This window comes from Lissotriton helveticus, chromosome 3_1 (assembly GCF_964261635.1).
Source record: "Lissotriton helveticus chromosome 3_1, aLisHel1.1, whole genome shotgun sequence".
NCBI classification, from domain to species: Eukaryota; Metazoa; Chordata; class Amphibia; order Caudata; family Salamandridae; genus Lissotriton; species Lissotriton helveticus.
Genome location: NC_136061.1, coordinates 83,079,143 through 83,099,280, shown reverse-complemented (window position 1 = coordinate 83,099,280; position 20,138 = coordinate 83,079,143). Strand labels below are relative to the sequence as shown.

General features: G+C 49.2%; 1 protein-coding gene across 1 annotated transcript in view; it reads right to left on the bottom strand.

Annotated features, from left to right (window-relative positions):
* Positions 1–19,912, bottom strand: part of IGFBP5 (insulin like growth factor binding protein 5) — a 37,627-nt gene extending 17,715 nt beyond the window's left edge. The window contains exon 1 of the mRNA XM_078679264.1: positions 18,538–19,912. Coding sequence (XP_078535390.1) covers positions 18,538–18,865 — 328 coding nt within the window. The 5' untranslated portion in view covers positions 18,866–19,912. The remainder of the gene's footprint in view (positions 1–18,537) is intronic.
* Between the last annotated feature and the right edge of the window lie 226 nt (positions 19,913–20,138).

Sequence of the window (20,138 nt, the reverse complement as noted above, 5' to 3'; positions counted from 1 at the left end):
AATCCTGTCTGCAGAGGGAATGCCAGCTTCAGCACCAATGTGTTTGTTTTATGTGCACTGCACAGAAAATGGAAAATCTGTCTTCTCCCACTTGCATCACACGAGCACCACAGTCTCTGATCAAGACTGCCTGCGGGAAAAAAGTACGACTGCGTTGGATAATAATATCGGTCAATGAAGCACAAAATCATTTGGTGTATCACTGCCTTTCCTGGCAGAAAAAATAGCCCTAACACTGGGTTGGTGCTATATTGAGGGGTTAGTTGAGGCCCACAGTCATCTTTAGCCTTCATAATACCAGTCATATATATTATAATGCCAGTCCTATGCTTTATACAGCACTGAATTCAGAAGTTTTAAGTAATGTAAAAAACAGATGTTATTAGTTTGTCGACCTTGGAAGGATGAAATACTTTGTAGGCCTTGCCAGAATTTCAGTTGGCTGAAAGATCAAGAAAGTCAAGAGATCCTCTTTTGGAGACTTTATAAACATGCTCACTGCAGTTAGAGAGAGAAGTCTACATCGGAGTGTTGTACATAAACACTACTAGATGTTTGCACTGCCCACACGATTAACTGAATTGTCACTGCAATTAAATAATAGGTTTTATTATCCAGCTTATTTTATCAACCTCAGAAAGGTGCAAAGTTTGAGGTGGTGATAGAACTTGAGCACATAATGTTAGACAAAGATTTATTAAATAGAAACATTAGCTTACTGAGGTAACCGATTAATCATTGTAGGACTAAGAAAAGTAGAAGTAATAGAATACAAAGCAAAGAAGCATTGGCAAAGCCAACAGGTCTGGCAATGTTTTGTCATGGGCCTTCACCTATCCAAAGAAAGAAAAACTGCCTAAAAGTAACATTTTTATGTCAATAAGCACATATTGCCAAAGTAGCCTTTGACACGAAACTACTTTGTGACTGGGCTCCTTGCCTAAGGACAGAATGGAGTCACCCACATTGAAGCTAGTCAATAGCAGAAGTGGGCTGAAACATTACCCCAAGCTGCAGTGAAATATGTGAACAATACAATAACAGACCAATAGATGAATAGAAATAGATGAAAGCCTGTGTAAGTGATTAAACATATTATACATGCAACTTTAACAACGAAATAACGCCAATAGCGGATGCGAGACGTGAGAGAGCATGCCAGAAACGGATTCCAATATCGTCGAATGCTCATTCGACGACACTGCAACCACCCCACAGCCGAGCGAGCCCCGAGTATGAAATATTGCGATATATCCAAACAGTTTTGGTAGAACCTTACTATACAGTTTTACTCATTCGGCGGATTTTCAGAATAATCAAGGCAGAGGACAAACGTTTGAAGGCTGTAGTACCCGATTACTACCACGAGGGAGCGCCAGTGGAGAAGATATGGACTCGGTGTAACGCCCTGTCCCTGCTGCTATTACTTATAAAGGAAGTGCGTTCTAAAACAAGTCGAGTGGAATGTAGGTGCTTCACACTGGCAGGTAAAATGTATCAGCTGCTTGGTGGGAACGAGCCTGCCACACCAAGAGTTCATTTTTATACCTGCAAAGCACACATCTATCTCTGCCACTACAACTCAAACCACTGAGCTACCTGACTGGCTGCTTATGCCTCGTCCCGGCTGGCAGAGGAACGGACTTGCTGCCACCTCCTACCCGAATGACATTAAATCCAGTATAGGAACCTGCTGAAAACTGAACTTTTCAAGCAGACTTTCACATAAGTGCCACATCTACATGTGTGGGAGTGAACGCATGTCAGATCTAGGTTCACCCCACACATGCAGCTGTGTTCTCCACCGCTCGCGTTTTCACAACTTTTGCTGACATTTATTTACATGTTTTTCATTTCTTTCTTTGGTAAGTGCTCAGAAGTTGCCTAAGTCGCTTGCAGCGCTTATAAAACTCCTAACTAAATAAGTAAATGGGGCCCCTACGGTACATCCACAGGTTCTGGACGCATGCCACCCCTCTGGTTTCTGCATCAGAGCAGAGACTGGAGCTCAGTACACTTGGAGCCAAGCAAATCCCCAAGGTCTGTTCCAACGAGAGATTTAATATCTGCTGGTCAGAATGCCCTCCAGGCGGGGTGGTATCCGGTGCCGTGCGTCCCCTTGGCCTTGACCGTCGCTGATACACCCCATGCTGTGTTATCCTGCCATGCCCTGGGCTTATTTCAGAGTTCGATGAGATGAACCCTCCCTTCATCGATTTAAACCTGGAAACCAGCTGCAACTCACTCCCTGCCAATAGACACACAGGCTGCTTGCAGGTTGCGCAGCCGTTTAATCCGATATCACCAAGGGGCTATTTCAGTCCGAGCAAGTGCACGCCACCATCATGGGGTCTGTTGTGACAAGAGCATTCTGGGATCCTGGAAGTAAGACGGAAGGACAAAATATTTGCATATAGTTTCATATAGTGCTGCATGTCTTCAACGTGACAACACAGCGCTAGAGAATGCAGACATATGACCGACATTGAGAAGTTGAGTGCAGGTGGTTAGAGTCCAGACAGATCTGACATGATTCAGTTGCTCCCCTACAGCAATGAGAATTAGTCAAATGGCAATATCAAAAGCTTTTCTGGAGTTTTCCGAGTCAACAACTAAGGCTGTTTCACAGTCTCAGTCCATGGATCCGCAGGGACCTTTGCCCAAACTTTGTTCTCTTGAAAGGACGTTCTTGGGTCAAATTAGTGGAGCAGAAATGCAGAGTCCAGGCTGGAGCATAGTGCAATGCCAGTTTCTGAAGGTAGCCAGGTCTTTTGGCCCATCACACTTTGTGCATAATGCACAGTGTTCTGGGTTTGATCCTTAATTTTGTCTTAAAGCCAAACATAAGCTTTCAGGGCTGGCTTAATACGGTCATTTTATTCGTAACTGCAAGCACCTTCTGGCCGCCTGATTCTGCACTTGTTGCAGTCTGGGTCGTTCTTTTTCAATCAAAAATTTGCATCAATCCTCCAAATCTTCCTACCTGGGCGAAAGTAGATGCGAAAAATAGTCTGGTATTATTTTTTATGAAAATAAATAAAATACGTTTGTCCTCTTAATGTACAGTAATTAATATGAGGTATTAGCTTATTTTTGAGTGCTCCTAATTTTGGCAAATCACAGAACATAGTCAAAGAGAGATGAACTCAGGTGATCAGAAATATAATCTTGTTGGGAAACTAGAATGAGAGATTTGGCTCCCTTCACTGTCAACAGCTGAGCGCTTATACCATAATCCCTTCTTGTTTTTCTACCACTATGATGAGAGGCAGCAATAAGCGTTCGTAGCCCAAATCTAAATGAAAAGTATATTATTTCTGATTAACAAGATAAAAGGTGCAAAGTGTTGGAGGGCTGTGTTTAAGGGGCAGGTGTCAAAACAAAAAGAGATCTGGAGGACAGAGCAGCAGACGAGTAAATGAAAGTGCAACGGCATTCCAGAAGAGGGTGAAATGAAGTCACTGAGGGAAAGGTTGGGGTTAAACGAGGCAGCAAGCAGACGGAGACATGGAAGGCCAATCCAACTGTGGTAAATACATTTATGGGGGGAAAGGCTTCCCCGTCTGCCTCAGGCCACTCACTATTTGGTTAAAACTTGATTGTCACTGTCTACAGACAAATCAAGTGGTGAACATCCTATGCCCAGACTGTTCTCTCTGGCAACCTCAAATAAACGCCTCAAGTCTGTCTCTTCAAAATTACCTGAGACAGCACAAAGAAGTCCTAACAGTTTAAATGGAAATAACAACTGAAGACAAAGCGGGGGACATCAGGAGGAACATGGGCAGTTCAGGAAGGTGAATCATCTTTCATAACTAATTATGTGTCTAAACTATGGCGGAGGGGACGGGTTAGTGAGCTGGAACATCAACTGCTTGAAGATATCAGACACATCCAATGTAGCCAGCTGAATTTGCTGACCGTTGCACTTGATGCTCACAGGGTTGTGCGGGCACGTCATATTGACAGCACGTACAACATACCTGCACACCTCTGCAAGTGCCAACTATAGTAGTCAGCAGCCAACATCACACCTGCACGATGCAGGCTGGCATCTGTAGAGCGGGAGGGGGCGCAAACCAATGAGTTGAGATGTTCCAAGATATGCTATTTTTGCTCTACCAGTGTTTTCATAAAAATGAAGGGTCAGCACGGGTATGCCTGGGCGCATTTTCCGATATGGGAGAAGCCAGCCCTCATGTTGTTTGCCGCTGAGATCTGCCATGCAAGCATCACACAAGGAGCTGATGGAAACAGGTGCTGGATATTAGATTCCTGATTTAGAGAACATTTGTGGTGTATTAATTCAAGCACATTAGATCAGTATCTAAACCTGGGACAAGTTTGAATGGGCTGTTGCGTTTCTGGGAGAAATACCACAGGTCTGGTTTTCCCCTTTAAATTCAACTAAATGAAAGTTCTGTATTTATGATGGGAAAAGCAAAACTACAAGTATACTGCGGGAGCACAGACTGATGTCTGCCTGTGTCTGAGTCACTGGGAGACAGGCGGTCCAGGGGGTAAAAAAGGGTGAGGATGCAAGTGATGTACTCATCATGCCTTGAGGTTGCAAGTGATGTTGTATATCTACTGATGCCTTCAGGGTGCAACTGATGTAGTTCATCTACTCATGCCTTGAGGATGCAAGTGTTGTTGTTCATCTACTCTTGCCTTGAGGATTCAAGTGGTGTTGTATATCTACTCATCTCTTGAGGATGCAAGTGTTGTTGTATATCTACTCTAGCCTTGAGGATGCAAGTGATGTTGTATATCTACTCATGCCTTGAGGATGCAAGTGATGTTGTATATCTACTCATGCCTTGAGGATGCAAGTGATGTTGTATATCTACTCATGCCTTGAGGATGCAAGTGATGTATATCTACTCATGCCTTCAGGGTGCAACTGATGTAGTTCATCTACTCATGCCTTGAGGATGCAAGTGTTGTTGTATATATACTCTTGCCTCTAGTAAGCAAGTGATGTGCTTGTCTACTCATGGCACACAAGTAGCCTTAAGGTTTTATTAAAGGGCGTGTTACTATATGGGAACTGGAGGTTTTTGTGGTGGTTAACCCGCTGAGCTATCTTGTGAACACCCTTCGGCCGTGGTTGCACCTGGGAGGGACAGGCTCTGGCCGGGCTCGGGTGCAGCCGTCCCTCCGGGTGGAGGCCTCTCTGAGCCCGCCAGGTTTCCATCCAGCCCCCGCTTCCTGCAGGTGTCCCGCGCCGCGCTGCCTCATAAAATATGTATAACGAGCCCCGGATGTTTCCACTCGGAAACGGAAATCCCGTTTTATGGGAAGGCGCGAAGCCTGTGCACCTGCGGGACGCACCTGCGCACCTGGGGTCACTGCCGCCTGACCCCGCGCAGCTGGGGTCACTGCCGCCTGACCCCGCGCACCTGGGGTCACTGCCGCCTGACCCCGCACACGCGGCAGGCCCAGGTGCGTGTATTAGTGGCCCTGGCTCCGGGGAGGCATAGACCGCGCATGGGCGTCATGAGTTTTACAAGCACCTTTGCCTTCAGTTGTTGTGGGTGTCGCGCCCTTTATTAACGTTGTCACCCTCACCCGCATTGACAGCAGAGCCGCGCCTTCCTCTGCTGGTTTACCCCTGGCCGGCCGCCGCTGCCCTCCCTGTCCACCCCAGGAGTCCTGGCTTGGAGAGGCCCCAGGCCTGTCGAGGAGGGAGGGGGAGGATGCAAGGCCCGGCGCGAGGAAGCACCAGGTGGTGTCAATGGGTAAGGGGCCCTGTATCTCAGTTAGCAGCTCTATGCATGCTGGGACTTGTAGTTTCACTTCTGTCACAAGTGGCGACCGACTCGTCCCAGCATGCCTAGCGCAGCGGACTGCTCAAGACTGGCCTACAAACCTCCCCCCCCCCCCCTTGAACACGACGGTGCGCACGAGCCTCTGGTTCATTATTCATGATATTAAAAGCACTGAACAACAGCACAACCTCCACCAGTAAACACTGCACGGTGGCCCATAGCTCAGCGACTTAATGCACCTGCTACAGAGTATGTGCGGGTATCAGAACTGTCTTCTACAGCGCCTCACAGCAGCCGGCAGCGAGTACCATATTCTAATGTTTATATTGTACCCGGCGCAAGGGAACTGCGGGAAGTCCTCGAGGATTTGGGGGTAAACCCCACCAGCAGCAAATGAAACACAAATAACCGTTAGGCAGCGACTGCTCACCTCCTCCTGTGGCTTAGTAGCGGAGCACTAACTATTTTTATTTATTATGTTATTTTAAGGTTTTATAGAGCGCAAACCAGACCCGTGAGGGTATCAGAGCGATTTTAAGATTGAAGAGTGGTATACAACAGATTTAGGAGAGGAGGGTTCGATTAGGGTACAAATAGGTAAATACAATATTTAAGCAAAAACAAGCAGTACAAAGTCCCCGATACTTTTGGGATAAAAAAAAATAGGTAGCTACATTATACAAGAAGGCATGCAGCCTCAAACTCTTGGGCGGGATGCCCAGGAGTGCAGGGTAGGTATCAACCGTAAAAGCCATAACTAGTACTGACCCCTCCCCCAACCCTAACTAAATGGTACTCTTGTTACCGACATAGGAAGATTAAAGGTGCATTAGTGGGCGAACCAGTGAAAACCCACACATCTCTGTTGTCAGTGCGCTAGCCATCCGAGCTATTACGCAAAAGCCAGCTCCAAAGAGAGTCAAGATAAGCAGTGTCATCTGGACACGTTTTTATGCAATCAGACCACTCAAGTCTTCCTGAACTTGGGGATGTTTCCCTGCCTGGTAATCAGGGCTTTAAGTGGGCCGGGTCTAACTGGGTTCGAGCACCTGCAGTTTTTTAAAGGGGGCCTCGAAACGGGTCTCTATCGGGCTCTGTTTTGTGACCTGGCACAGGCGGTCCTTTTGTTCCAGACTGCAGTGACCACAGGCACATCCGTGTGCGCTGATCACACTGCTCACTAGTGGAGAAGTTAAGGCATGACGTCGTGCCAGGTGAGTGGTGTAGGGGAAGGGAAATCCTCTAAAGAGAGTCATTTTCTCTCTGGATTTCTCTTCTCTTTTTGTAACGCAGGAGCAGCAACATGGTTGTGGTGTCAGCAGGGCTTCAAGTGGAAGCTTTTTTCAATATTATATATAACAAGCAATAGTTGCTACTTATTTATCTTATACAACAAACAACCATTGACAAAGCCAATAGTCCTGACTTGTTGTAGGTATGATGGAGGGGCACTAAACCTGTTCTGCTGACCTGTACACAAACATCCGTTTTCCATTCAGGTGGTTTCCACACGTGCCAGTGTTTTCCTGGCCTTTTACCACTGGTGAATACCGGCAGGTTTGAGCACCCAGTCACTCGAGCAGCTGTCAATCAAGCAATAAGCCACTGGAGGCCCAACCTATAAGTATATTTTGCGGTCCCAACACCTGCAAAAAGCAAGAAAAAAAAGACAGTGTTGGCGACTGCAAAATACCTTTTAGTAATGCACAGAAAAGCCATTCTGACTTGCAAACAGGATTTCTATTTTTTTCGAATCATAAGTAGGAATGGGGATGAACTAGGCGGCGTTCGTCTCCTCTGCGCGAGTCGCAAATATCTGCATTCGCGATCCCGTCTCACTGATACGTCACCGCTGTTGCCACCCACCGAGCCGGTGACTGAGGTGACAAATATTCAGCAGAGGAGAAGCTGCCTCAAAAAGGACAGCTTTCCCTCTGGGGATGATGTCTGGCAGGCTCATGGGGAATAGACAGTGAGCAGGGGACCAATGGCTGCTCGCCTCCCCACCCCCACCATCATGCACTCAAGTCAACATTTGTCTTTAAGAGCAGCCTGTGTTCCTTTAAGGAATGTGGGCTGCTTTAAAAAGACATTCACTTGGAACTCGGGAGCCAATTCCACGCTGTCCCTTGCAGGACTCTATCCCCGAGTTCGTAGGCATTCATGGGGGAGAGGGGGGTCGAAGAATTCCAGCAGCCTTATTAATTTACAGTAGGAAGGAGATTTTGTAACCTCCAGAGACTGCATAGTCTGCACTGCGTCCTCTTTGTGCGTAGGTCGCATGATAAAAAGCAAGCCCAGGCCACACGCCAGCCAGCTTGCGACGGCCAATGCTTGTTTGCAACTTCGAACACGGAGCCCTAGATTATCATTCGTGGGCTTTCCTTTTAATAAATCATAGTTTTTTGGGTGTAAGCATTAAAAAAATAATTTTCAGTTAATTGCATTCCTTCTGTTACTTGAAACCAATGCTTTAAAGCTAGGGTGACCAGGTGTCCCCGTTTTGCCAGGACGGTCCCTGTTTTTAACCAGCTGGCCCAGTAAATTTCAAGAAATTTAGCTCATGTCCCCGTTTTTGGAGAGGGTCGACTGAAAATGGTGGGAGGTGTTTTTTATGTTTTACAAAGCAGGGATAGTTAGCAGTTGTTTCAAGAAAGCAATTTAATTAACAGGCAAGCTACTGGGCTTAAAAATTGCATTTTATGTATGTTCTTACTGCCTGTTCTGTAATTCTCTGCTGAGGAGCGCTCTCATCGCTTGAAGTAAAATTGTAGTCCTTCTTCTATTTTTGTGAAATGTCCCGGTTTTTGGCTTTAAAATTCTGGCCACCCTATTTAAAGCAGTACTGTGGGCCAAGAATAGAAATGGTACACGTTGATAAACAGTCCCCCCACCCTCTCCTGTTCCCAGCCCTCTTGTCTGGCAGGAACGAACGCACAGCTTGGGGGCACTGGGAGAGAGTGCAGATGTTGTCGAGTCACCTGTTGACCCCAGGGCTAGGCCCTGAGCTCTGTTTGTTCTGGCCTTCCCATGTTTACACTGGGAGTGCCTGGGCAGCCCTGGGGTAAACACAGACCGAGCCTGGTCTGGTGCGGGGTGACGAGAGCCACATCTGCCAGAAATGGGGTGCTGCTGGCCAAGAGGCAGGACTGCAGAAGTGTCACACATGATATGAATTAACAGGAAGCAAGAGAACCCCAGCAGCCTAATGGAGGCAAGGTGTGCAATGCTAGCAAAGTAACAAAGTGCACTGAAGCTGGGTTAAAAAGGAGGGCTGCGGCCGAGCAGGGAACCGAGCCCCGGCCTCTTGACAACATCCTGTGATTCTGGTCAAATCACTAGCAATAGTATGGCTTTTAACCAGGTCTGTGGGGGATGGGGAGGGGGGATGTCAATCTGGTGTGGTCAGTTTTCCACCTTAAGTATTGCTGTTGCCCTTAAATTGGATTAAGCACTGAATTTTAGTGGCTCGAGGCCACTTAGTGCCTAAGTGCACTCTTTAAGGTTAACATAAGACTATTTAGCATAATTGAAAACACATGGTATGAGAAAGCTCTCCTGGAAGGCAGGCAGAAAGAACTCTTAGGGGCATATTTACAGATAAATGTCAGAGCGCCGTGCTAGGCCAAGTTAGGTAACGCCGCGTAAGGATGCTCCGTATGTTGCACCCCTGTGTTTCCCCTAGCACTGGCACAAATAAAGCTGTCTAGCGCCAGCCCAGACACCCTTCCGCCATGTTACAAGGGTGCCTGCGCTGCAGGGGCGATTGTTTATGTGCAGGAAGAGACACAGCTCTGCAGCGGTGTAGGAGTAAATGTAAAAGTTTCCAAAGGTTTTATGTGCAGTGACTTCAAGGCTGCCTACCAGATGCAGAGGGTGGATGTTACCCTTCTACTGCTCACTGCTTTTGATGTGTAGACAGAGCACACTCTCCATTTTCTGGGAATCAAGCTTCAACAGTTTCCTACAGACGAAAGTGCACATATATTCTGTTATTCTACAGTGTTTTATTTCATTGACTAATTAAACAAATAGCTGCTGTAATTGTTTGCGGTTTCCATATGTTTGGTGTATATACACTGTTAATGTTTACTTTAGATTCCGCCTCTTTTACATTGTTTATAGCCGGCAGTTCGAGTGCACAGTAGTGCTTAATTTAGGGCCGGTGGTTTCCAGTGCTTGGCACTTAATTGTCAACATTGGCAATTCCAACATTCTGCCACTTGGTGGTGCTGTCAATCGAATTTAGATATGAGCACAACAGCAGTTGTTTATTAATTCAACATACATTAAACATAATAAAAATTACTATTGACTGCCACCTAAGGCATTCTTATAGCTTTGGAGGCCTGGAATAGTCTGAATTGTCACACTTGTAGGATGATAGTATGTGTTGATACTGCCTTTGACAGCTCTGGCAGAGGCAATGGATGGTGCAAGGTGCAATGACCTCCTGACAAGGGCCCTTTCACGTATTGCTTTACAAATTAAGCTATGTCTGCACAGGTCTATGCAGTGGGCGCATTAACCTGTCTTACTTTACAATATTTACATGCTTTAATCTAAACGTCCTCATTGCACAGGTTTTGCAATGATATGAGCATGATGGCTTCGGATAAAAACGGGTGTGGGGGAGGGGTGCGAAGAGAAGATACCGTTTCTTTAAAAAAAAGAGTTCTAGCGGTCCCGCGCGTCAGATGCAGATGGCGGACACTAGGGGGAACCCGAGACACACCATAACAGAGCCTCAGAGGGGGTAGGCAACGCAAGGGTGTATTTTCAGTTTCTTTTTTGAATTAGCTGATTTTATAAGGTGCCACAGGCTGCCATAGGCCGCTACTGGGCGCAAGGATTGGCCGCCTTCCTGTGGCCTTTTCAGTTTACTGGGTTAACAGAAAGAGAAGACGAAGAGGCGACTTTAACCTCTTGGGGATTTCATGGCCTGTAGTTGCAGCATATGGATTTTGGACGCAGGACAATGAAATAACAAATTCGCGCATTTCTGCTCGTAAAATGGAACCACTGAGTGATTGCAGTGGACACCAATGATCAGTTCAAGGTGCAAGTGGAATCTGCTCTTCAGAGGCCCAGGAGATGGCATTCTAGTGTTCGCCATGTTTTGGGACGCCCAATTTCGCGCCCCTTGAACGGGATTTACAGGGTGGGGGGGGGGGGGGGGGGGGGGGGGGGGGAATGCCGCAGCCGTGCCGGTGAACTTGGCACGCGTAAAGTGCCTGACGCCTGCCGCACATTCCTTTATGAATTCCTGGCAGACATACAAAGGTAAATTTAGTCACAAGTTTACACTTTCTATCAAATTTGTGCGAATAGGGCCCTTGGTGCGTTTGCGTCGACTGCATGGCTTGGGGGTCTCTTAAAGCCAGCTTCAGCTGGGCCCAACACGAGCCCCTCTCTTAAGGGGCCACCAGGGCTTCTTTTTCTCGAGTCACATCTGGCCGCGTGCCAGCTGGCGCCCGACACCTTGATACCAGTGCCCCCGGGGGACAGAGATACTACTCGGCTTGCTGACTACTACACAAGTGCTTAGAGATGGAGGCAGGTTTTCGACTTTTCCAAGCTTTGTAAGAGAAAACAACGCACGCTCTGCAACAATGCCAGATGTACCCGGCGGAGGCAATCACAGTAATACCTCTATATAGAATACTTATTAATGTTTTTATTACTACCCAACGCTATCCTTCCAGCAACCTTAAGAGTAATTAATGACTGAAAAAGAAACAGCAAGGCTGTAAATCTGCGGCTGGTAGCTTGCACACTGCTCCCTGAGGGGGGTAATACCTCACTTAGAGATATCTGTGGGATTGGAGCTTGTGGCCTGCAGCTAATGCAAAGATCCCCGAAACAAAATATTTAACACACCAAGCTTTCTAAATAAACTACAAATCTGTGACCTGCATGACACACGCTGTGGGTCACGGAAGGCCTGCTATCCCGCTCGGCTGCTTTCAAACGAGTCTAGCATGTGACGAGACTGCACACACCTCTCTGCAGCAAGTGCAGCAACCGCCAGAGTTATCTTACGGCTGTCACACCCTTCAGCTAGCTGGGTGCACAGTGGTCTCCGCAGACATGCTGCCTGTACTTTTGGGGAAGAGTTATTTTTGTTACAAATAAATGTATAGATAGAGACACTCGGTTTCTCAGGACTGCCCCTCGCGAACCCACCTTTCTGCTGCCCCCCCTTTCTGCTGCCCCCCCCTTTGACTCCCAATGTCTGGGGTCTTGAAGTTAGTCCTGGACAACTCACTCAAATATGATTTTTTTTGTGCGAGATCTAGATTCTAGTTGTGTTTCCCAGGGCGGTCCATAGTAAACATTCCCTGCTCGTGGCTGTGGGCAGCTCCTGCCTGCACACCCCTCCCCCACCCCACCCCATAAACCCCGTTGCTCTGGTTTGGATGTTATGCACAAGGCTCAGATAACACACACTGCCCTTCACATGCAGCAAGCAGAGGGCTGTGTAGTCCCGTGACCCTTGCCCTCTGCCCTGCAACCTCTGCACCGACCCCAATTCTGCAGGTCACAGCTGCACACCTGACCCCCAACACCCTGCTTTCTATCCACACTCAAACCACTGTTAGCTAAAAAAAAAAAAAAAAGTCCAGGCTCAGGCAATAAAAGATAACAGAGCTGAATGGTGGGGGGAAGGGGGGAGGAGAGGCACAAGGGGTGGGGGGAGGGAAAGGGAACAGGAGAGGGGAAGCCTGGACTCGCAGCTCCCTGCCTGCAGCCGCCTCAGTGCTCAGAGCTTAGCTGACACAGCAGATTTCAAGGCAGCCCACCCCGTGCCTCGGGCTAAACATAGCACGGCCCTGCCTGTTTCTATATGTATCAATATTAATAAAAAATCTGCAAATGGGGAAAAAAGAGAGCTACTGTTTTTATTCGGTGGCTTCGCGAAGTTATTTATAACCTATAACTTCTCAGAAAGATACATAAACGTGAGAAAAAAAATCCGAGGGCTTATAGGGAGCGAGAAGCCTGTCGCACTCACTACAGCGCACACAGAGAATGCCCTAGCGAGTGCGTAACACGTAATAAGAATCAACGCAATGGTAGCGTATGTACCTCGAAAAGATGAACGGCTGAGTCGGCGCTGCGGAGCATACAAAGATGTCAAAGAGACAGCAAAAACATGATGGCTGGAAAGGCCCGAATCAATGATTTATAACTAGTCGGCAATCCACTGGCAGCATTCCGCTCCATCATTTTTAGCTCGAATGAGTCATTAAAGCAGGCTTGGAAGCAGAGTACCAATCATATGCAAATCAGCCGTGGCATCAAAAGTTTTGGTGCTGGCCCGGGTTGCTAGGAGCCATCCTCTGGGAAAAGAAACACGTTTTGGCCTTGCTGGGCCCCCCATTCATTGGTGAAATAGAAGGTCTGAGCACAGCAGAGCACACACCTGGCACTTAGAGAGACTCGCAGCAGGGCCAAGAATGGCGTGCCCGCGGGGCCTAGACAGGGCTACTGGAAAAAAGGCACTTTGTGCAGCTGCGGCGTTTTCAACAAAAAGACGAATTTACCACATTTAACTACAAAATCCAATTCCTACAATTCATTTGAAACTCACTATTTACCCTGTTTTCTTGCACCCAGAACGCCACAGCCCGCACACTTCATGCCACTTCCGACTGGGATAAAGATGCCGATTGAGTCCCATTCGCTTTGTTGCCCCTCAACTGAGAGGCTAACAGGGTTTGCCTTTAAAAGTTGAGACACTCCGAGGGTTGTATACTGTGATAATGCCCGCTTATATTACCCACCCCATTAGGTGTCCATAAAGTTTAATCTTGAGGTTATGATGTAACTACCCATTTCGGTGACATGTGCAAGAAAAAACAGCATCACGGGGGATTCTGGTCCTTATATGAGACTCCCAGGAGTGGAGGGAGAGGTGCACCTGGCAACACTGGTGGGCCTGACTGCAAGAACCAAACCTTCCCATAACTCATTTTCCTAGTAGCTCCCAACTTCTTGCCACATCATAGCGAAATCTGTAACGAAACTGGTGCTCGTGTAAAGCGCCCTGATGCCCGATATCTTCGGGTCTAGTCCGCGCTATATAAAACTAAAAAAAAATCAATGACAAAAAAAAAATCAGTGCAAGCCACTGGAAATGAACTCCCACAGCCGGTCACCTCCTGTTGCACGTCTAGTGATACACTCGACGCCTAATCCAAAAACACACCCGAAATGTGGTTCCCGCTCCAGGTGCTTCAATGCAGGTGATATTACGCAACTCTATGGTTCATATTAAGCTATGCCTCTGAAGAATGAAAGGCCCAGTCGGCCCTGCAGGAATGTGACACATCCCCTAAAAGCCACAGAAACATCTCTGCAGCTGGCGCGCAGCCGACTGAGTTATCCGGCCAAGGCCTGACACGGCCCCCACTAAATTCGGTAAAATGGGAAATGTACATTGTCTGGCTACAAAGTAGGAGGTGTTTTATGAGATAACCCCCTCTCTCAGTGACCCTTTACGCGTATTAACCCCTTCACTGCGGTTCTATCCAAGTCACACAGTATTTACCCAACAAAAGCAGTCCCTGGGAAGAAGCACAAACAAGCTGTCAGTTGTGGGGTTGCGGTGCACGGCGACTGACCTGTATGGGAAATAGCGCGCGGGACGCGGCTGGTTTACTGCAAAACGTGTGGAACTAAGGGTCTGGTACAATGCGAGAGGAAGGCGGGGGCAACTTGTTTAATGGCACACCTTGCTTAACTGCACCAGAGGGGGTTCTTGTGTGAGAGTAAGGGGAGCACCTTGTTTATTGTATCAGACGGGGGTGCACGTTGTTTCTGCCATGGCAAGGGTCTGTTAGAGGTCAAGGGTGCCACGTGTTTACCGATCTCTGTGCGGCACTATGCAAGCGGTAAGGGCGGAGCTAGGTGACGGTGATCAGGGTGGCACTGTGCAAGAGGTACTGGCGGCGCGGAGGAAGTGTGCATGAGGTGAAGACGGAACTTGCTTCGAGGCGCTGTGCAGTGCAAGAGATACGCGGCGAATGAGGGGCACCGTGCAAGAAATCCACTAGGGGTTGAGGGATCCCTCCGTAGAGTGAGAAGGGGTGGGCAGGGTTCCGACACCGAGGTACCCAGAGGGAGGCTGCGCGTCATTTAATGCCATAACTCCTGCACACTCTTGGGCTCTACAGTAGCTGCTGACATCAGAGGAGGTCTCGCGGAATAGAGTGCCCCTGGGAGGATCAAGGGAGGGACAGGCTGTCATAGGTGTGGACAGGTGGACAGGGCAAAAGGTGGGTACAAAAAAGAGGTGTGTGCAGGTGGGATAGAACAGAAAGTAAGTAAAGGTGGGTAGAACAGAGAGCGAGTGTAGTTGGGTAGACTACAAGGCATACACAGGTGGGTAAAACAGAAAGTTAGTATAGGTAGGGTAGAACAGAAGGTGGGTACAACAGAAGGTGGGTATAGAGGTAGGCGTGTACAGGTAGGAGAAGGTGGGTTCAGGTGGGACAGAACAGAAGGCGTGTCCAGGTGGGTAGAACACAAGGCGTGGGTAGAACACAAGGCATGGCTATATGTGTAAGAACAGAAGGCCTGTACAGATGGGATAGAACAGAACGCAGGAACAGGTGCGCAGAACAGAAGCTGGGAACAGGTGGGTAGAAAAGAAGGCGTGTACAGGTGGGGTAGAACAGAAGGCATGTGCAGGTGGGTAGAATAGAAGGCGTGTCCAGGTGGAATAGAACAGAAGGCGTGTCCAGGTGGAATAGAACAGAAGGCGTATCCAGGTGGGTGGAGCACAATGTGTGTCTAGATGAATACAACAGAAAGTGGGTATAGGTAGGATAGAACAGAAGGCTTATGCAGGTGGGTAGAACAGAAGGTGGGACAGGTGGATAGAGTAGAAGACGTGCACAGTTGTGTAGAGCAGAAGACATGCACAGTTGTGTAGAGCAGAAGACATGCACAGTTGTGTAGAGCAGAAGACATGCACAGGTGGGATAAAACATAAGTTATGTACATACGGGTGGGTAGACCAGAAGGGTTGTACAGGTGGGTAGAGAAAAGGGTGTGTACAGGTGAGGGGTTAAAAAAAGAGGATGGGTACAGTTGTGTAGAACAGCAGAACACGCCCACTACCCCAAGTGCATGGGCAAGCAGCTCATGCACTGTTCTCCGGGGTGCAGCAGCAGGCAGTCTTACACTGCCATCATATGAAGGGTACACACTGCCATCATATGAAGGGTACACACTGCCATCATATGAAGGGTACCATATGAAGGGTACACACTGCCACCATATGAAGGGTACAGCAGAGACACTGTCATGATATGAGGCTACAGCAGAGACATTGTCATACACTGGCATCATGTGAAGGGCACAGCAGACACTGTCATACACTGCCATCATGTGAAGGGCACAGCAGCACACATTGCCCACACATCACAGGTACCGCTAATGCAGTACACTAACCAGAACACTAAAGTCACATCACCAGTGCTCGGAGTGTTGCATTACTCAATGGGTGTAGCAACACAGATTGCCATCACCTCAAAGGTACAGCAGCACAGATTGCCATCACCTCAAAGGTACAGCAGCACAGATTGCCATCACCTCAAAGGTACAGCAGCACAGATTGCCATCATATCATGGGTACAGCAGCACCCATTGCCACCAAATGAAGGGTATGGGCTTAGGGTAAGTAGATTCCACACTGTGATCACATCATTGGTGCAGGAGAAAACACTGTTGTCCCATCACTGGTGCTGACAGTACATACAACACCGCTCAAATGTCTTCTATATCTCACTATAGCAACTCACTACTAATCCTTTAGGGGTTCCGGGTTAGCGTGCTACTCGCCGAAAAAGTGATTCGACACCTCATCAGGGGTAGTAAGCGCTATATAGATGCAAATACAATACAATGCTGGGGCAGCAGGGCACGCTAACATCACACCGAGGGCAGTCAGAATACAATAGCACACCCTGCCATCACAAGAAGGGTGCCATGGGTGCAACACACACTGCCATAACACACGGAGGGTTTAGCAGCAAAACCGTGCTTTTTTTTTAAGCATGCTGGTGCAGAGGTGCACTTTATCACGAGAACTGAAGGTTGTCGCTTGTAGAGGGACACCGATGGGGCACTGTGTGAGAGGTGTGTCCTGATACAAACGGCGAACCACATTTAGCACAAGGAGAGAAGAGGAGTGTGCACGTACACTAGAATGGAGGGAGTGCTGTATGATAAGCGCACAGGTGCCCGGTGACTACAAGATTAGTACAACACTTTACACTGCACTTTATGAACACGTTATGTGTAGCCCAGAGGTTCATGGGAAGGGTTGTGGCGTGTTTTCACACGGGGGAAGGTTTAAGAGGGACGGCGTTAATGGTGGGGGCGGAGGTGTCAGCATGTGACACAGGTCAAGGACAGTGTTTAATTCTCAGGGAGGTAGGGGTGTGTGTGTAACAGGGAAGGGCGAAGTTAAAGATTGGGAGGAAAGGGTGATGTGCAGTCCAATGCCATGCTTGGCACACTGAGGGAGTCGTCACTTCCTAAGGACCATTCCTTGGTGTTTTGGACTTTTCATGAATGCCAACATTTTATAACAGGAAAGTGGGGAATTTCCCCCCCAAAAATCGGAGGAATATATTTCCCCAATGAATACTAGTGAAGCAGAGGCAGTTTTAGACCGGAGACAGGTAAAAAAAAAGAAGCCATTTTTTACTTTTACGGTAGAGAGACTCCCGCCTGTTGGGGTGTGTGACTTCTAGCTGAATTAATTTCTGGAATATGTAAGAACTTGAGGGTCAGGGGGGGGAGACAACACAGGCAGAAGGTATCACGCAGGACATTTGGTAACGAGCACAGGGTGAGACAGTGGCACACGGGGAATAGAAACAGTGTTTACCACACGGGATAGTGCCTCGCGCCTACTGTGTTTATCGCACGATAGTGACGTCACACCCAGCGCACGGAAGTTAAGCTCGCACGGCGCTGGAGAGGTGAGTATTGCAGAAGGCAGTGCTTGGCAAGGTGGCGCATCTCAAACTCACAGTCAGACAGAGCATCCCAGCGCGTGACGTCACGCCCAACGCCGTGACGTCACGCTTGCACAGCGCTGGGAAGGAGGGTACTGCACCAGGCGCTGTACTTAGCACAGTGGCGCGTCGCTCAAACTCGGACAGAGCAACCCTGCGCGTGACGTCACGCCCAACGCCATGACGTCACGCTTGCACAACGCTGGGGAGGAGGGTACTGCACTAGGCGCTAGACTTAGCAGTGGCGCGTAGCTCAAAATCAGACAGAGGAATCCTGCGTGTGACGTCACGTTCACACAGAGCTGGGGAAGAGGGATTTGTTACACACACAGCGGCGCCTCTCTCAATATTACATTCAGACACAACAGCGCGACACGCTTTCACGCACAGCGCGTGACGTCACACCCAACGCGATGACGCCACGCTCACACAGCGCAGCCTGGCTAGGCGCTGCTTTGTTTAGTCAGTCATTGGCACTAGGGCTGGCAAGCACGTCCGCTTCCACAACGGTCGTGACGTCACACCCAGCGCGATGACGCCACGCGTACACAGCGCAACTGAGGCGCTTTCTTTAGCCAGTCGGACTGTGGCAGGCAGGCGAAGGAACAAGTCAGAATCAAGCACAGCCATGACGTCGCACCCAACGCGATGACGCCACGCGCAGCCTGGTGAGGCGTTTGCGCCAGTCGCAGCCGCGCGGCGCTCGCAGGCCCGGCATGGCCGTTACTCACCCTTGGTGGCCTCCCGGTAGCTCTTCTCGGGCAGGCAGGCTCCTCGGCCGTGCAGCATGGCGTGCAGGGGCTTGTCCTCGCCCTGGCGGGGCAGGCAGCGCAGGCCCTGGGCGCAGCGCTCCGTGTAGACCCCGCAGGCCTGGCCCTCGGCCAGGGCGCAGGTCAGGCAGCAGCCGCAGCCCGGCTCCTTCACCAGCTCGCAGGCGTTGGGGGTGGGCGGGCACATGGACAGGGCCTTGTCGTCGCACTGCTCGCAGTGCACGAAGGAGCCCAGGGCCCGGCACAGGCCCACGGTCAGGGAGAGCAGCAGGCAGAGTCCCGGCAGCATGGCTGCGGCCCGGGGGTGCAGCGTGAGGAGAGAGGGGGAGAGAGTGCACACCGACAAATAAATGCCAAGAGAGATCTGAGCCCAAGTGCTGAGCGAAATGCACCAAAATAAAGACCTACCCCCCCAAAGAAATGAGGGAACTGCACCCCAAAAAGTCAGAAATATGTAATGTAGCCCAAGAACGTTACTCCACAGTATTCTAACTGGAGCCCTTAGCTCAGAAGAGACCCCTGGACGTGCAGTTTCTTTTTTGTGTGTCCCCGTCCCTCTGCTCCCTGAATACTCTGTGCAGAAAAGCCCAAACCCTATGTACCCCGAAAAAGTGTGCTGAATGTTTTAAAGAGACTCCCTGCTGTTAGATGGCCAACAGCTGCCCAGAGGAGCCTTAAGCCGGGTCACATATGGGAAGAGCCTGGGTGCGGTCTTCAAGGCGCTCTTGGAGCTTTGCACCCCACAAAGTTTTCAGGCGACCTCATGCACCGCCAGAAGACTTCAAACGTGCTCTTAGAACGAGTCCGAGGTGTGTGCCCCAAGGGGCGCTGTATGCAGAAATCCTCTCTCTCTTGTTGCCCCAACACTGCTGCGGGGGTCAACCACACAATGTCTCGTCGCTTGTCCCTGCCGCAGCGGTGCCCTCCGCAACAGGTTGCACTAGGTGGTGGGGTCGAAAAGCCTTGGTGTCTTTATTTTTAGTCTTTGTTTTTGAGGCAGAAGCCCCCGCCAACACTTAAAATGTCCAGGCAATGAACAAATCCACCTGATTTGCACGCTCAGGAGCCGCAGAATAACTTCTTAATTCCCAAAGCTGTCTCGTTTGGAAACGGCACGGAAGGTCTGCAGCAAAACTCTCTGACGCACACAACAAAGTGCGCAGTGTTTCCTCTAAGCCACTTGCAAAGATGTCGAAAATGAAAATTTGTCGTGGAAAAAAAATTCACTCGTTTTTGCAAAAATCGCTGTTGTGAAAATAAGAGCAGGACGCTAATGCGAGCGAGGTGCTCAGAGGCGCTCTTCCCCCTGGAAAAGTTCCTGCAGAGACTGCCGACTGCAGAGCCTGGGCTGTCTTTCTTAAATACACTGGCCCTGGCTGGCTGCCAGCCCTCCGAGCTCAGATGCAATCTGAGCTGTGAGTGACACCCCCCTTCTCTGGATGCCTGCAGTAACCAGGGCGATATCAGTGCACATTCAAACAAGTGGGGGCTGGGGCACCTCCCCGCCGCTCTTCCCCCACCACCTTCAGCATCAGCCAGCCTGCGTCCTAGGGCTCTGGCAG